General features: G+C 40.3%; 2 protein-coding genes across 4 annotated transcripts; one reads left to right on the top strand and one right to left on the bottom strand.

Annotated features, from left to right (window-relative positions):
• Positions 1-1,015: 1,015 nt before the first annotated feature.
• klhl31 (kelch-like family member 31) lies at positions 1,016-5,443 on the bottom strand. 2 transcript variants are annotated; one of them, XM_040001858.1, is made up of 3 exons: positions 5,333-5,443; positions 2,660-3,865; positions 1,016-2,574 (listed from the first exon to the last, which is right to left on the bottom strand). In XM_040001858.1, the coding sequence occupies exons 2-3, from the start codon at positions 3,832-3,834 to the stop codon at positions 1,842-1,844; spliced, it is 1,908 nt and encodes a 635-aa protein (XP_039857792.1). In that variant the 5' UTR covers positions 3,835-3,865; positions 5,333-5,443; the 3' UTR covers positions 1,016-1,841. The 2 variants fall into 2 exon arrangements, with proteins under 2 accessions (XP_039857792.1, XP_039857793.1); XM_040001859.1 differs by having other exon boundaries at positions 2,660-3,862; positions 5,333-5,423.
• Positions 5,444-6,649: 1,206 nt separating this feature from the next.
• Positions 6,650-12,626, top strand: eloal (elongin A, like). 2 transcript variants are annotated; one of them, XM_040001862.1, is made up of 11 exons: positions 6,650-6,777; positions 7,673-7,729; positions 7,825-7,937; positions 8,019-8,826; positions 8,909-9,005; positions 9,081-9,257; positions 9,344-9,441; positions 10,989-11,169; positions 11,392-11,506; positions 12,072-12,175; positions 12,351-12,626. In XM_040001862.1, exons 1-11 carry the CDS (start codon positions 6,700-6,702, stop codon positions 12,410-12,412), a joined length of 1,890 nt encoding a protein of 629 aa, XP_039857796.1. In that variant the 5' UTR covers positions 6,650-6,699; the 3' UTR covers positions 12,413-12,626. The 2 variants fall into 2 exon arrangements, with proteins under 2 accessions (XP_039857796.1, XP_039857795.1); XM_040001861.1 differs by having other exon boundaries at positions 8,906-9,005.
• Positions 12,627-15,827: the final 3,201 nt, after the last annotated feature.

Raw genomic sequence — 15,827 nt, 5'->3', positions numbered from 1 at the left:
AAGGTGCATGTCTCTTTCATGTTTTAGAAGACAGGAAAACCGCTTTACTAATCCAGCCAGTTTACCAACGACGCTGTGAAAACCACGCACTACTAAATCCCGCTGATAATCATTCAATTTAAGGTTTGTACCGTCAAACAATCCAATTCAATGTTATTTATGAAGCATTTCTTTTTTAAAAACAACAGACTTTGACAAAGTGGTGTACAAAGCACCAAAACAACACAATAAAACAATAAAAACATTAATAATTACAAGATAAGAAAACACCACTCTCATTCTCAGTAAAAGCCAAAGAGTAAAAATGAGCTTTAAGACGTAGTTTAAAAACAGGCAACGAGGGGACCGATTCTAAATCGGGCAGGGAGATTGTTCCAAAGTTTGGGGGCTATAGCTGAAAAAGCTCAATCGCAGCTGTTTTTCATTTGAGTTTTTTGGGACTAGCAGGCCTCAGTGACCTCGATGGGACGTATGGAGTCAGCAGCTTAGATATATGAGCAAACTCACAGCTAGTTTGGAAATAAGACATTGTGCTACAGGCAACGTAGATGAGCATGTCATATGCCTAACTAAGGGCTTGTCATAAAGGCCAGTGTGACTTTACAGACTTAACAGTGAAATATTCAAGTTATGAAATCAGTTCTCTTCATCAGCTTTTGACTGTGAGTTATGATCTCTTATCTTATCAAGTTACGCTCTGTTCAAACACATTCTACTTTTGCTTCCATGTGAGCTCTTTGTGCTATTGTATTAATGCCACTTTTAATGCACATGTTAGCCAAGTTTTGCTGTAATACTTGCAGATGGTGCCCACCAGTTTCTGACTCATAAATTCAAACTTTATGAGTTGTATTGAAAGGTCATTGGACTTTTCAGCCCAGTTACAAAGCACAGAAAGCTGTAAATGCACATATAAATTTGCAAACACAACACATTCTGATTTGTTGATTTATGCAAAGTGTGCCCAAGAGTAGCAATAAAAAAATGGTTTTCAATAAATGACCACAGCTCAGACTAGCTTATCCTTATTCTCTTTAATTAAAACAAAGAAAAAAAATGGAAACACATGAGCAGTCAGGGAATCCATAAATAACGATTTCCAGCAAAGCTCAGGCTCTGAACATCATTCCCGAGTTAACTTGTTCCTTTTTTTTTTGTCCTTTTTACAAAAACAGTGTCTCACCATCACATCTAAACTCATTCAACCCTCATTGCTCCAACACGTTCCTAACCCCAACCTGTTTTCTTTGCTGCAATAGTGTTTATGGTGATCACACAACATACAGAGCAAAGCTGCAGAATGCTGCACGTGGCACACAAGCAGAGAATCTGCAGTCTTGCTCCGTGGTGCGTTTCAACACCAGTCACGAGCGCCTACTCCTGGTAGGTGACGCCAACACTTATTCCAGCTCCAGCTTCTTCTTCTTTTCAAGTATCTGAGAATCACAGTAGCTATAATCACCATAAACAAGACTGTCAGACCATACCATTGTTTCCATGGCACTGGGCCAAAAAAAATTGTTGTGCTGCAAGTGAATTTTAACAGGAATCTTGAAATTTATATCTTATATTTTATTTTAAATAGCACTCCATTTGCTGTAGAAAAAAGGCTAACAAAATTATTCTGGCTGAATTGGCCCCAGAGTTAGATTTGTCAAAAAAAAAGGAAAAAATAAAGAAGATAAATTAATAATTTACTACATCAATTTATCTCTTTTATAACCATTACCTGGCTTTACTGATGCCAAATATAATATGAAAGCTAAGGACCATTTTCAGGAGCTTGGACAAGTTGGAAACCTCCGGACATGTAAAGTACAAGGTTGTTATGATCTAATTCTTTATATACTGACAGGTGCAGATGAAACTGAACTGGCTCTGGACTCTCGTGTTTTCCGTGTCGGTATGGTGACGACACAGCATGAAATTCCGACTGTGGCTTCTGGCAGCTCATCATCCTCAGTCCATTCATTGAGGTCAGGGTTGTAAACCTGAATGCATTTCTTGTACTTCTTCTCGCCCTCGTTCCAGCCACCGAGGAGATAGATCTTGCTATTCAAAATGGAAATCCCTGCTGTGCTCACCCCCGTGTGAAGAGGTGCGCAGTAGCTCCACTGCCCACTATGAGGGTTGTAAGATTCGACAGCAAGGACGTCCACCCTCTCCCCACGCCCTCCTAGCTGGCTTCCGCCGATCACATAGGCGCGGTCTCCCACAGTGGCGGCACAGTGCCAGCCTCGAGGCGTGCTCAGACTGCTCTTATCCTGCCAGGTGTCAGTGGAAGGGTCGTAAGAGCACACAGACCTGGAGTAGGCGTTATTAATGTAACCTCCAGATACGAGTATTTTTCCGTCGATCACGGAGCTGCCGTGGCAGCAGCGGGGGACCTCCATGGGTGCTTTCATCTGCCACTGGTTGGAGGAAGGCACGTAGCACTCCACGGAGGCCTGCACACCATCAGCATTTCGCCCTCCGATGGCAAACAAGAGGCCATTGAATGTGTTGAGGCTGAAGTGGGTGCGCCTCTGGATCATGTTGCTCAAGTGAATCCAAGCATTGAACCGGGAGTCATACCTAAGGAATGCAAAAGGGATTATTTTATGCTACACATACACTAACTAAAATGACAGATGGTGGGCTTACGTGTCTTAGTTCTTACCTGCAGAAGTTGCTCACGGCATGTTTTGCCTGGTTTCTTGCATCATTCTGGTCCTCACCCCCCGCAACATACAGGAATCCGTCCAGGACTGCAACACACTGATTGAAGCTCTTTGCTGGCATCTCCGTCAGCTTATTCCACACATTATCTGAATCTCTGTAGAGAACGTCTTTGCTGAGAGATTTCTCTGTCAAGGCAGGGCGTCCGCCAACTGTGAGAATCACTTTGAGACCACCACGTACTTTTGTTCTGCGTGACTGGAGGATGTTCTGTTGGTACGGAAGCAGATGGTAATTCATAGCATCGACGAGGAGGCGGTGGCACTCGGGGTCCTGCATCATTCTTGGCACACCTTGGACATGATTCACCAGGTCTTGGGGAGTGATAGTGCCAAACCTGATGAGAGTTAGCAGATCTGCCGCATACTTTAACCTCTTCTCATCAAAGTCCAGCCATTTCATGGCAATCTGGAAGGCTGTAACTTCAGAAGGTAGCTGCAGGGAATCATCTGACAGAAATTCGCTGATCTGCTCATAGGTTAGCTTCAGGAACTGCTCCATCTCAGAAAACTCAATGAAGTTCTCTCTCATGAACTTCTGAGTCGCTTCCTTGGTTTCTTTGAGGTCGTAGGCATCAGCGATATTGGCTACGTACATGCAATTCTCCACACTGAGCTCCTGCATGAGGAAGTCACTGCACATCTTCACTAAGGTGCCGATCTGCAGCAGCATGGCTGCAGCAATAGTGCTGCCAATGCTGTAGAGCGACAGAGTGAGCTTTCCCGAGTATGCGTACGTAATTGCAGTAGCGAGACCAACCGGTGAGAGGTCGTTCAGGTCTATCTTCTGGAGGGTCGAGTCCTTCTTCAAGATGTTTCTAATGTACTCACTGCAAGAGGCCATGACAACCTTGTGCACATCAAATGACTTTGATTTGGTGGCGACTGTTAGATCACAGAGGAAGCTTTCGTTTCTCATGGTGCTCAGACCTTCAAGGAGGTTCGGGGCATACACAGAATCAGTAACTTCAGTCGAAATGCAGCTAAAGCCATTTCCGCCTTCAAGCAGAGTGTTCAGCCCGTTAATCTTGTTGATGGGGCTGTTCTCAACCATCAGGGCCATATCATTTATGTCTCCCTTGCTCTTTTTGGTTGCCTTGTTCTTTTTGGGTGCCATGGTTTTAGCAGCAGAACACAGCCCGGACCTTCTGAAAAATGAGCACATAAATGTTAGCTTTTTTAGTCTATTTCAACTTGAATGGATAAAAAAGTGTTTTATGAGCGAACTAGATAAAACCAGCTGCAGATAAAGTGCGACAAATGCAACTTGTGACAGAAATTAATTTTTCTGGGTTATCTTATTGATGAAAGCAACTCATTTTAAGCAGTGGGGACAGGGGCAGCAAAAGACACAGCTACCCAAGCTAATAGGTAAAATAAATGGGTAAAAAAGAGCACCCGAGAAAGCAACTGAAGAAAGTGTTCAGCTCTTTGTGAAAGACCATAAGGACAAATAGTTATAGACATTCAAAGACTTTAAGGAAGATTCAGATAACCCTCAGAGAAATTCCTGCACAAAAGGGACAGGACGGAGGCTAAAATGAACTGAGGCAAAGCAGAAAAACTGATTGTTAAAGATTTGAAATTCTGTTTGGAACTCATTGGTGCCCCGTCCCCAGGGCTAAAGAAGAAAAGGGAAAATCTAGCTTACTGTCACAGTGTGGGGTACGAGAGCCAGCATGTGTGAGGACATGAGGGTTCAGGAGGTGCACATGGCACCCTTTATCCTGAAAATCACATAGTCAGGCTTTTAGGGCAACATATATTGCCATCCAGCCAACTTGTCTTTTGGTAAGAACCTTGCTCATTTTAACAAGACCATAATGAACTGCACTGAGCTCACCATACCCTGTGTGAACACTGAAAATGAGCTTATATTTTTCAATGAACAATAAAGTTTTTACAGTTTTAAAATGTGATGTGTTGTCCTCATAGTATCATCAATGAGCGAATAATTGCTATCTGTTTTGTATTTATATTTTATATTATCTTATTATATTTCTAATTTATATTAATCATTTTCTTGTCAAATATGTAAGATGTCTCCACCTTCAATGTTGGTTTTGTTTTGGAACTGTTCAGATTTCTTTTGGCAGATTTGAAAACGTGTGCTACCAGGTGAGCCAGGAGTGTTTAAGTGCATCAGCATGCTCCCTCGTTGCATCTGTCACAATTTATCAGCAGCATGTCCAGGAATAGCAACACTGGCCGGCTCACCCATGACGTTCCTTTTATAGACTTTGAGACATGAACAGCAGGCCTAATGTCCTCTGACTGTTTGCTTGTTCTTTTCTTTTTTGACACTTTTCTTTCATAAATTGTTTCAAGTTTGTCTTAAAGTCTACAATGACGACCGTATACAAGACAAACGTCATTGCTGGCATTATTTACCACAGGCCTAGCAGACACAGATAGTTCTTTTTCCCATGCCTATGTTTGAAAAATGAAATTACAAGTTCTACTCATCAGACATTTTTGATATTCTGAAGCACAATATTTGGAGCGAGAAAGCAGATTTTCTGTTCTGTAAAAGCTTACAAATGCTGATGTACGAGCTTCCTCTGACTGCCTCCTGCTTTGTTATAATGCCAAACAATCAAGCTTTAGAAACTTACCTAAAAAATGAAGTTGAGGCCGGTGAAGAGGGAGCTTGCACCTCCAGTTACTGGAGCAGGAGAGAGACCAGCCGTCACCCCCGTGGAAAGGGATATGCAGTAAACTCCTCCTCCAGGGGAGTGGGTTCCAATCAAGTATTGTGCAATACCAGTGGCAGAAGACCCTCAACGTGAAAGTGTCCCACAATAGCCTGTAATCATCTGATAACAACATACTGCCGGGTGGCTGTGTATCTTCAGTGGGATGCCATGTGTCACGTGATTAGTGCAAACAACTTTGTACACTTTTACAATAAAACTATTAAAAGTAAATATTCATTTGCAGACACGATGTCGCTGCCAAATAAAGGTTTAATTATAGAGAGGCACGTGCAACATTTAAGCAACGTTAAAAATGTAATTGCAAAATTCACAGTGACCATACTGTCATTTGTTTTACAGCTTTTTTTATTGTAATATTTTTTTTGTTTTACAGAATATTCATGTATTCCTAAAATACAGCCAGTTTACATTAAAATGATGTTGTAATATTTACAGCAATTAGTGTCCCAGTACAGCACATTTAATGATCTGCATGCTAAAAGGCTATAGCAAAAGACAGAGACAGCAGAAGTCTGAGGAGATGTTGAATAAAGGTGAATTCTGCAGCTTGAGAAAGCATAAAGATGACATATTTTATAATAATAATTGTGGGGACTTTCTCTCCATTGTCAGGTCTTAACTTTACAGTATAAAGTGACTTGAGGGGATTGTTGTGATTTGGCATTATATGAATAAAACTGACTTGAATTGAATTGTTCTGAATCAAATAAATTATTTTTTCAAAACTAACCTGCTTATAGATACAAAACCTTCACTTTTTTAAATCACATCAGCATGGTTTATTGCTGTTTGCTGATTTGAAGGGTGCTATATCCATTTTATTGGCCTTACACGTGTGTTCAAAAGGCCAACAGCTTCCAGATAGGCGCCTGCAAATGACCAAAATTGAGTTAAGTCAATTTTAATTTAATTCAGTCAGTACCAAATCTCCACGATAGCCCGTGGGCACCTCTGATTGTGAGACCCACACAGTAAAAGGTCCCATAGCAATAATATTCTCAAGAAGCACTATATGTTACCGGTTCATATACACGTATTTATTATAAGTTGTTGTAATTACAGGACCTCCCTCCCAGTAAATGCTTTAAGAAGCAGCTCTTTAAACAATAGGCTTAAGATGATCCAGCATTAGTGGCATCATTTTAAAAGCCACACCTCACATACCATTATATCATTTGTCACTGGTTCCGCCCATTACTATAATAGTGTCATCAACGAGCGCGCGCTGCCCGCTGTGTGTAGACGGCTTCACGTGAGTCACCGTGATGGCCAGCAGCTCTGATGTGGTGAAGAAAATCATGAGGCTCAAACGTCAGCTCTCAGACAAAGCAGATCCTGCTACGGTAGTTATCGTTTGATTTAAACGGTTTAAAACGTTTTTATAATCCCAAAAACCCGGAAAGCTTTGAAGAATTATTTCACCGCTGTTTCATTACCGGCTGAACAAATCCCACCTGCTTTAGTCATGGCTTTGTCTAATCATTGGCTCACAACACCTGCTGCCACATCGGGCGCTATTTAATGAATTTAATGAAAATTATGAAGCTCAATTAGATTTTTGTATCTATATATTTTGTATTAGTATATGTGTGAACAGAAGCTGCGCTGGCAGTGTTACCCTGCCGCTTTCACACAGCACTGAAAATCCTTTGATTTGGAGTGTGTGTGGGGTCAGGCTATTTAAACTGGAGGCGCTTGGCTGCTGCTAAAAATGGCAGCTCCTGCAGTTGTTCAGCTTATGGCTGCTGTCCATCATCAGTGCACTGCAGGCAACTTTAACCACCTATGCCTGTGCTGTATAAGCCTTCTCATATCGTCTTTGTATCCCGTGGATCAATTTTCAGTTGAGGAATTTACACGCAAAATCTGTAAATGACCAATTTAGCTTTAAAGACATAAGCTGGTGCTACTACTACTACTACCACCACCTCCTATCAGCCAGCCACGGCTATATCCATTTATAGTCCAGGGTAAAAGGAGCAGTCTAAGTGGGTGTGTAAGGTCCCCATACATAGGTTCTGCTCTAAAATGCACAGTCAGCTACTGTGGCAATCCAAAACCAGGACTGCCATATTTGGCAAGCCAGTTTATCTTCGACAGAGGTCCCATTCTAGGTACTTTTTAACCAAAAACAATCAATCGAATCACCTTTATGTTGACAAAAATGCTCGAACATTATGAAATGCACCACAGCATGGCTGCAGGCAGTGGGGATAATATGCTTGTCACTCTTTCCAGGTTCTAAAAATCTTGCAGAAACTCAAGGATCTGGATATCACTTTAGATGTTCTTGCCGTGAGTCTCTTATTCACAGACTGTTTTTTTTGTTGATGTACATTGTGGTTGATTTTCATTTTTATTCCCCTGATAATGGTCTGATCATCAATTAGGAGACTGGAATTGGCAAAACTGTTAACTCCTTACGCAGACATGAACAGGGTGGAGAATTAGCAAAGTCTCTAGTAAAAGGTTGGAAAAAGCTTCTCTCCAAAGAATCCACAAGGTAAAGTGCATTTAACAATAAAATATTGCTTCTTAATTTTATGTGTTTAGGGGCTTAATCTTGAATTTTCATTCTCCGAAGCCGTGGAGAAGATGGGACTTTCTCTGAGAGCCTTTCTGTGAAAGACAAACTAGATGATCAAAGCAGTCCAAATAATGGAAATTTGGAAATGGAAGATGTGAACAATAATCCTCTAACATCTCATCACAGTAAGAATAGTGATTCTTCAGATGACGGCATCTTTAAAACGGGGAAAAGGAAAATGGATTCACAGAAAGGACAATGTGAGGGACGGAAAAGAAAAACAGACTGTGAGAAAAGTCCAGAAAACCAGTACGTCTCCCGGCACGACGTGTTAACACAGAAGGACAAAATGGACAAGAAGAAGAAAAAGGATCGGAGCGACCGAAAACCTGGAGACTGCGATCGTCTGCTCGGAAACAAAAACTTGAAGGAAAGCCAACAAAAATCCAGATCTGATTCCAGAGAGAAATGTAAAAGTGCCTCTGAGAGTGGGAGGTTCGGGTCAGACAGGGAGAAGAACACAAAATCAAAGCTTTCGAAAGATTCGAGGGGAGGCAAGGAGGATGACAGAATGTCAGGAATGTTGAGAAGCTCCGACGCCCAAAAGAGAAAAACAAAGCATACAACTTCGCTGGAGTCTGAAAGGGAACATTCAAAACACAAGAAGGCGAAAACGAATGAGACTAAAAGTGATCCAGAGGAGCCCTCTATGTCTTTTGAGTCCTACTTGAACTATGATGTGACTGTTTACAAGAGAAAGGAGCGATCTGGAACGAGAAAGCCGCCCAAAAAACCCAAGATGATTCCCAGTGAGCAACAAATAAAAGATCCTGTAATTAAAAATATGGAGTTGGCCCCAAAACAGGTATATTTGTCAAGAATCTTTGCTTACAGAGAAAAGGCCAACTTGCTGATGCTGATTAACAATGCCTCATTATTTATAGAAGTTTCTGGAGCCTGTAATGCACCTGATGAACATTCCTTTGCCTGCTGCTTTACCTGAATGTGACAAGCCCTCCAGCTTTGACTACTATGAAAGGAAAGGTACACGTTCAGTAAATGCAGGTGTATTTTCAGCTTTATCATTTGGCTCTTGACACCTCTGCTTTCGTTTTAAAGTGGAGAAGGAGCCTGTGGAGCCCGATTTCTGTGACGTCTCTGAGGAGTCTGCAGTCTTCACCGGCCAGCGTCTCAACAGGAAGATGCAGGTGTACTCTGGTGCCAAGACAGTTTTTCTCCCAGCCATGCTGAGCTTGTACCAGCAGTGTATCCGCACCCTCCAGAACAACATTAACTGTGAGTGAAGCCCAGGAAGACATTTTTTCCTAGGCTCTGTTGGTTTATGTCTGATTTAATAATTAGGTGCAGGCATCTCTTCTTAGTGCTTTATGAAACTGGCGGGGTCCCGTTTGAAATCCTCGAGCCTGTGTTGGAGAAGTGTACCCCAGAGCAGCTGCTACGCATCGAAGAATGTAACCCAGTAAGAAAGTGACACGCCAACATGTTTAGTGCAGAACAAAACCTTGTGGCCACTTCAGTAGGTCTACCTGACCAGCAGTGGGTTTACTCCTCCCAGTTTGTACCTGTAAATCTGGGTTGAAAGCCTTGTTTATCTGCTTTTCCTTAACCACCTAATCATTACTGTTTGTGATATGGATTAAGAAATCAGTATTACGAGCTTCATGCCCCTTTCCCAAAAAAGCAAATATTTACCCAATAGGAGTCAGGTGATCTACCAAATAACCTGAATATTTGTGGATATAATTTTTATGATAATGATCTAATGATAAGTACACAAATATAAATCTGGATTTAAAAGGTTAGCATTTTTAACTGCACTACAATGGTCATGCACTACTTGAGGCAGGGCTGTGAGGAACTTTGATTTCCATTATACTTCCTGGTTGGTTATTAATTTATTAAATACTTTTCAGTCTATCTGGTATCAAAAGGTGAGAAGTGCACAATTAAAGTTCCCATTTTTACATCTTATGTTTGTTTAGAGAAATGGACCCTACAATAATGTGAAATTGGAGAAAAGCAGAATACCCATAGCTGGGATTGTGAAATTGGGCAATCTGTTTATATTTTATATGAAAGGACAGTTACACAAATTCTTCCAAATTAGTTTTTTGATCCTCTAGTCAAAGTTTTTCTTTTTTTTTTTTTTTTTCTTTTTTCAGTCGTCCTCCTTGGCTATCAGTACAACAGATGATCTTTTTCATATAGGCAAGATTCAGCATGTTTTTGATACTGCCTATGTGTCTTCTCTGGGCTTTGGCTAATAAGGTGTACACCTTCAGTCAACAGAGAAGTCTAAACTTGCGTGCCAATGGAAAGTGCATCTTTGTGAGAGGGCTCCCACACTTGGCATCGATGATCGAGCCACATTCAAACTTTTAGACTGCGCACGTCATGCAGAACAATGTTTATTTGAATAATCTAACCTTCCGACCTCATTATGCTTTATTTATTTTGTTTTGTTTGGTTACAAAGTATGTAGAGGATGTTGTCTCCTCCAAGGAGGTTATATTTTTCATAGCGTGTTTGTGTAATACTGTAAACACAATAGCTTGAAATATTCTAAGTGATTTCTAATAAAACTTTGTAGGGGTGTAGATTTGGGGTCATGTTAACAATTCATTAAAATTTGGTTTGGCCACAAGGTCTTCAAGGCCTGGAACAAAAAAAGGACTTGGAGACGGTGATTGTGACAAATGTTGTGTTTTGTCAATTTCACATCTGCCGTTCTTTCAAATTGACCCCAAAATGCTTCTTATCTTTAAAGTATTGTTGAGAGAGAATGAGCTGCCTAATTAGAAATACACTGAAATATACTGTGTATACTGTGGTATATTATAGTTTAATAAGGTCAAGGTATTTATGTGAAGTTATTTACAAAATTAATGCCCATCATCTATTAATTATTCCAATGTAATATTTGTGTAAACATCTGTCGTGGTACTCTTACTGCACTACAAATTTCTTATTTATTTTTTTCCCCCCCCCCATTCATTAATTTTGCAGATCTATGTCGGCGTGACAGACCATTTATGGGGCAAACATTGTCAGAGAGACTTCAAAGACTCCAAACTTCAAGAGTATGAATCATGGAAAGAGATGTACATCAGGCTATCTGAAGAGAGAGAAAGGAAACTGAAAAGACTGACAAAAACTATTGTCTCAGCACAATCTCAGAAACCCAAAGGTGACTGCTCTACACTGAATGCAACTCGGGTCATTTCTACTGGTGATAATTCAGAAATAAAACAGCCATATGGTCGATGCAAGACATTTTATTGATTGATATTCATCCAGAAGTTCTGTATGAATTAAAACTCTGAAATTTGTAAAAAGTAGAAGAAAAGTAGTCTCTAGTGAGGTTTGTTTTGTATACTGGCTTTCATTAGACCCTTTTTGCATCTCTTAGGTCGGCAGGTGAAGATGGCATTTATTCACACGGTTGCCAAGCCACCGAGAGATGTGCGAATTCAGCAGGAAATTCATGGAACTGCTGTTCAGCAGCCTCATCAGCCCAGGAGCAGGTGGGTTTCAGCCTCCTACATACAGATGATACATCTTCTGACCAGGTTTTCTTAAAATCACATTAGAGCATATTTTTCTAATGTTTATATATTCATGACATTTATGTTATTGGTCTCAATATTAAGTACACGAACAAAAAGCCCATAAAAGAGCTTTTCTGGGTGATTTACATGCATCTGTTTATCTTTGGCAAAGTGTGGACACCTGGCTCGCTCTGTTCCTTTTCCACATAATAGCCCTTAACCACAACGTGATCACTAAACAAGAGCAGCTTAGCGGGGTCATAACCCATCAGAGATTCATGTGATAACGGTGGGCGAAATGCTTTTTGGGTGAGCTTGGCTAAACACAGGAATTAGAGCAATGTGCTGGATAAACTGGTTTTATTCTAGTTGTAGAGAGCCTTGGGTGCTTTTGTTGTGAGTTGTTGCAACATGGGATGTGCTCACCAGCAGTGTGTAACACCGATCTTTGGAGGTAGATGGACACTAATTTTGTAGTTTCATCTGCATTGTTTTTGTTTTTTTACTCTTTTAAATAGTTCAGTTTATTTCCTCTGTTCAGTGTCAAGGTTCAGGACAATCGATCGAAGCAGAGTTATGAGCCCAGCAGGCCCAGCAGCACCAGTTCAGGGGGAAGCGGAACACAGGACGCGCGCAAAAAAACAAGTGAGCTGGTAGTTTATGGCTTTCCAAGCCTCCCAGATTGATTGCTTCAGTTGTTTCTTTTATGCATATTTTTCACTGATCATCAGGCTGGAGGTTAAATGAATACATGTGCCATGTGCATAGTAATCCTGACATCATTTTACCTGATGATTTATACTTTTCGTTGTTCTCACAGGAGTGGCTCCAATGATGGCGAAGTCCTTGAAGGCATTTAAGAAACAGCTCGGACGTAGATAAGTGTTTATACAATGCTACGGTGTGGATGTGCACAACATGAACTCGATCAATGATTAACTCTGGGCAGTAATAAGCCTGTGTTCACTTTAGATTATTCTGTGTTGCTTGTCTATATGTATTGTGATCAGGCAGTGCCATGTTTCTTTTCTGCAAGTTGTCTTCACTATTAAATGGGCCATGAAGTCAGCAAATTTACTTGGCTTTGATTTTGTCTCTGTTCTTTAAGGGGAACAAGGTCATCCATTTAATGGCATTTGGTGCCCTCTAGAGGATATATTGTTAAATATTTTTCTCTTTTGAAATTGGAGAGTTCATAGTCATATTATATGGGCATTTTGACATTACTGATATCATATCTCTCAGCTCTTGCAGGACTATAAATTCAAAACTGAATCCAAATGTAGCAAACGTGTCAACTTTGTGCGGTACTGTGCAAAGTCTTGAGATATCCCTGATTTATTAATATTTTGCTCCAAAGAGCTAAAGCTGGACTCTGTTCTAGTTTTTTTTTTTTTTTTTTTTTTTTTTAAAGTGGTCTTGAGCAATAGTTGATGGAAACCATTTCAACAGACAAAAATAATGGCTGCTTTCTTTGCTCATTTTGAATCCAGTAACCACTTTCAGCGGAATGTTTTGTCTAAATCACTTAACGCTGACCTGTGACTCATCCAGTTACAAAAAAGGCAGAAAACTCATGGGATGAACCAATGTTGTGCCTGCACATAACAGTTTTAATTTGGGTCTTTAGGCACTTTTCTTTGGTCAAATCTGCAAAAAATCCAAAGATGAGTGTGATGGGGAAAATGGTATTTATGCACAAGCAAAGGTTTCCAAAATGTTCTTTGCTGAAAATGTGGTATATCACTGCATGGCGTTCTTATAAAACACACAGGATACTGGACAGATGGAAGATGGCCCTTCAGTTTGATTCATCTGTTTACTGAAGCCTCACTAGGCATGTCTGTGCAAAGGGTGTCTGTCAAGAAGTCATTAAGGGAGATGGGGAGAAAAGTCAAGAATTGGACTGCAACAGGTCTTATGGTGAGTGCAAATGTGAAACTTTTGGATTAAATGGTCAGTATATACGGAGGTCAGAGGTACGACAGTTACTACAGTCCTCTGTAAAACAAGGTGGAGGATCTATCTTGGTTCAGGGTTGCATTTCAGCCAGTGGTGTTGGGGATCTTGTCAAGGATGAAATTTTCATCACAGCAAAGTGCAGATTGTGATCCACCATGACCAATGATCCCAAACATACTGCCAATACGGTGAAAGCATACCTGGATACAAAAACACACAATGGAGCACTGAGTCAGGGATTGACGTCCCCAGAACCTGGACTTTATAGAAGCAGTGTGGGATCATCTTGGCAGAGAATGGAACAAACGGAAACTCTGAGGGTTAATGAAGCAGTCCTTCCACAAGAGGACCAGATAAATAAGACAAATGGAGCTGATGCTGACCCTTAGAAGGATATAATCAAGGGATTATATGTCGTGCTCCGCACATTCCTCAAGTCTGACCTCGGCAAAGTAGCAGAGGGCAAAAGATGGCTGCAGCACAATGATTCACACTTGTGCAAACAAACTGTTAATGTTTCTGCATCTTCATCAAAGTCAAAGTGCACAAAGCCATTGTAGTTGACCTAAACCAGGTATACAGCTGTCAGTGGGTAATTGGTTGAACAGGGTTTCAATCCTATTGGGTAATACATTTAAGAGTGGGAGTTGCCAAAGTCAGTGCATTAAGTGTCACACCTCCAAAAGTACAAAATGACAAAATACAGCAAGTACAACCACAATTCCAAAAGTTTGTATACTGTGTGAAATATGGAAAAAAAAAAAAAAAAAAACCTGGAATGCAATGATTTGCAGATCTCACAAAACCACATTTTATTCTCAACAGGACACAGAAAATATAAAACGAGAATATGTATTGTTTTATTTCTAAGAAATTAACTTTTTGCTTTTTTTTTTTTTTTTTTTTTTTACAAAATAGTATAAAATGTCTCAGTGTAAAGATTTTTCTATGCCCTATTGTGAATACAACAATCAGTTGCCCTCCATTTTTATTTACATTTTACATAGTATCCCAGCACTTTTGGAATTGGGGTTGTATAAACATCTGCCCAGTGTGACAAATTTAGATCTTTGTTTTAAGGCTGCAAAGTGTTTAGAGTATAAATCCCAGATGTCTCTTTATGGAGCAGTGACTTGCGGTGACATGAAGAAGGTAACTGCTTTTTAATAATGCAGTACAGTCTGTGAATAATGCTATCCAATATTATGATCTATGTTTTTTATACATTTTTCAGTCTGCATGTCTTAAAAGTTGCACAGGGGCATCTCAAAATAGATGTTGTGCAGTTGATAAAGATGTAATGGAGGACTTTCCCAGTATGTGGTTGCATAAGTACCTGGTATTTGACAATTAGAACACTGTGCACAGTGGCCATGGCAAAACAAACAACCATGCAGACTGGTTAGACGGCCATGTGAAGGTATTTCTGCATACAGCGGAAAATGCTGAAAAACTCAGTTACTCTTGGTGCTCTCGGGTGGCGCTTCGTTAATAACAGAAGTGAAATTTTCTGCATGAGCTCAGCAACACTTTTGAAAACCACTGTCAGAAAACACAGTTTGTCTCTGCAACCATGAAATCAAGTTAAAACTTGGAGATTCTGAGAAAAACAGAATTACAAGTAAAGCTTCGTTTGTTTTTGTTTTGTTCTTCGCTTTCCTTCTTGCCACTCTGCCCCTGGCATTGTTACACTATAAATGTAACAAATCTAAAAAGAAAAAGAAATCTGCTAACAATAGGAGTCAGGAGGAGACCAGGATTTTGCTTGCTAAAGGTGCCACACAGTTTAGTTAAAAAAACACAACAGAAAAAAAAAATGCTGTAACTTTTTCTGGGTACAAGCTCATGTAAGATGGACTGAGGCAAAGTGGAAATCTCTTGTGGTTTCTGATGAATCTATATTTAAGGAAAATTTTTGGAAATGATAGACGATGGTCTCCGGGCTAAAGATAAAAGGGACCATCTGACTTTTTACCAGGGCGAGTTTTAAAAGCAAGCCTCTGTAATGTTGTGGGAGAGTGCATGTGGCACAGACAGATACATAAATGTCCGATTAAACAATGACGTTTTATATATAAGCTCTTCTTTGGTTTAATGGCTCTGTAATAAAAGACTCCAGGGGAAACTGGTCTTCCAGACCTGGCAACTAAACATTTAGTGCTTTATGAAGAGCAGGAGATGCAGCATAGTGTTAAATTTCCCCCCATCCTAGCCATTTTTAGGTGTGTTGCTTGCATCAAATTCAAAATGATTAGGTACTAAAAAAAGAAAAGAAAGAGAATGTCCCAGTTTTGATGTCAGTGTCAACTTTAATCTTACAGGAGATTTTGAATGA

The sequence above is a fragment of the Simochromis diagramma genome, unplaced genomic scaffold (genome assembly GCF_900408965.1).
Source record: "Simochromis diagramma unplaced genomic scaffold, fSimDia1.1 OVJJ01000421.1, whole genome shotgun sequence".
Taxonomy (NCBI): Eukaryota; Metazoa; Chordata; class Actinopteri; order Cichliformes; family Cichlidae; genus Simochromis; species Simochromis diagramma.
The sequence above is the reverse complement of the archived record's forward strand: the minus strand, read 5'-3'. Positions and strand labels throughout refer to the sequence as shown.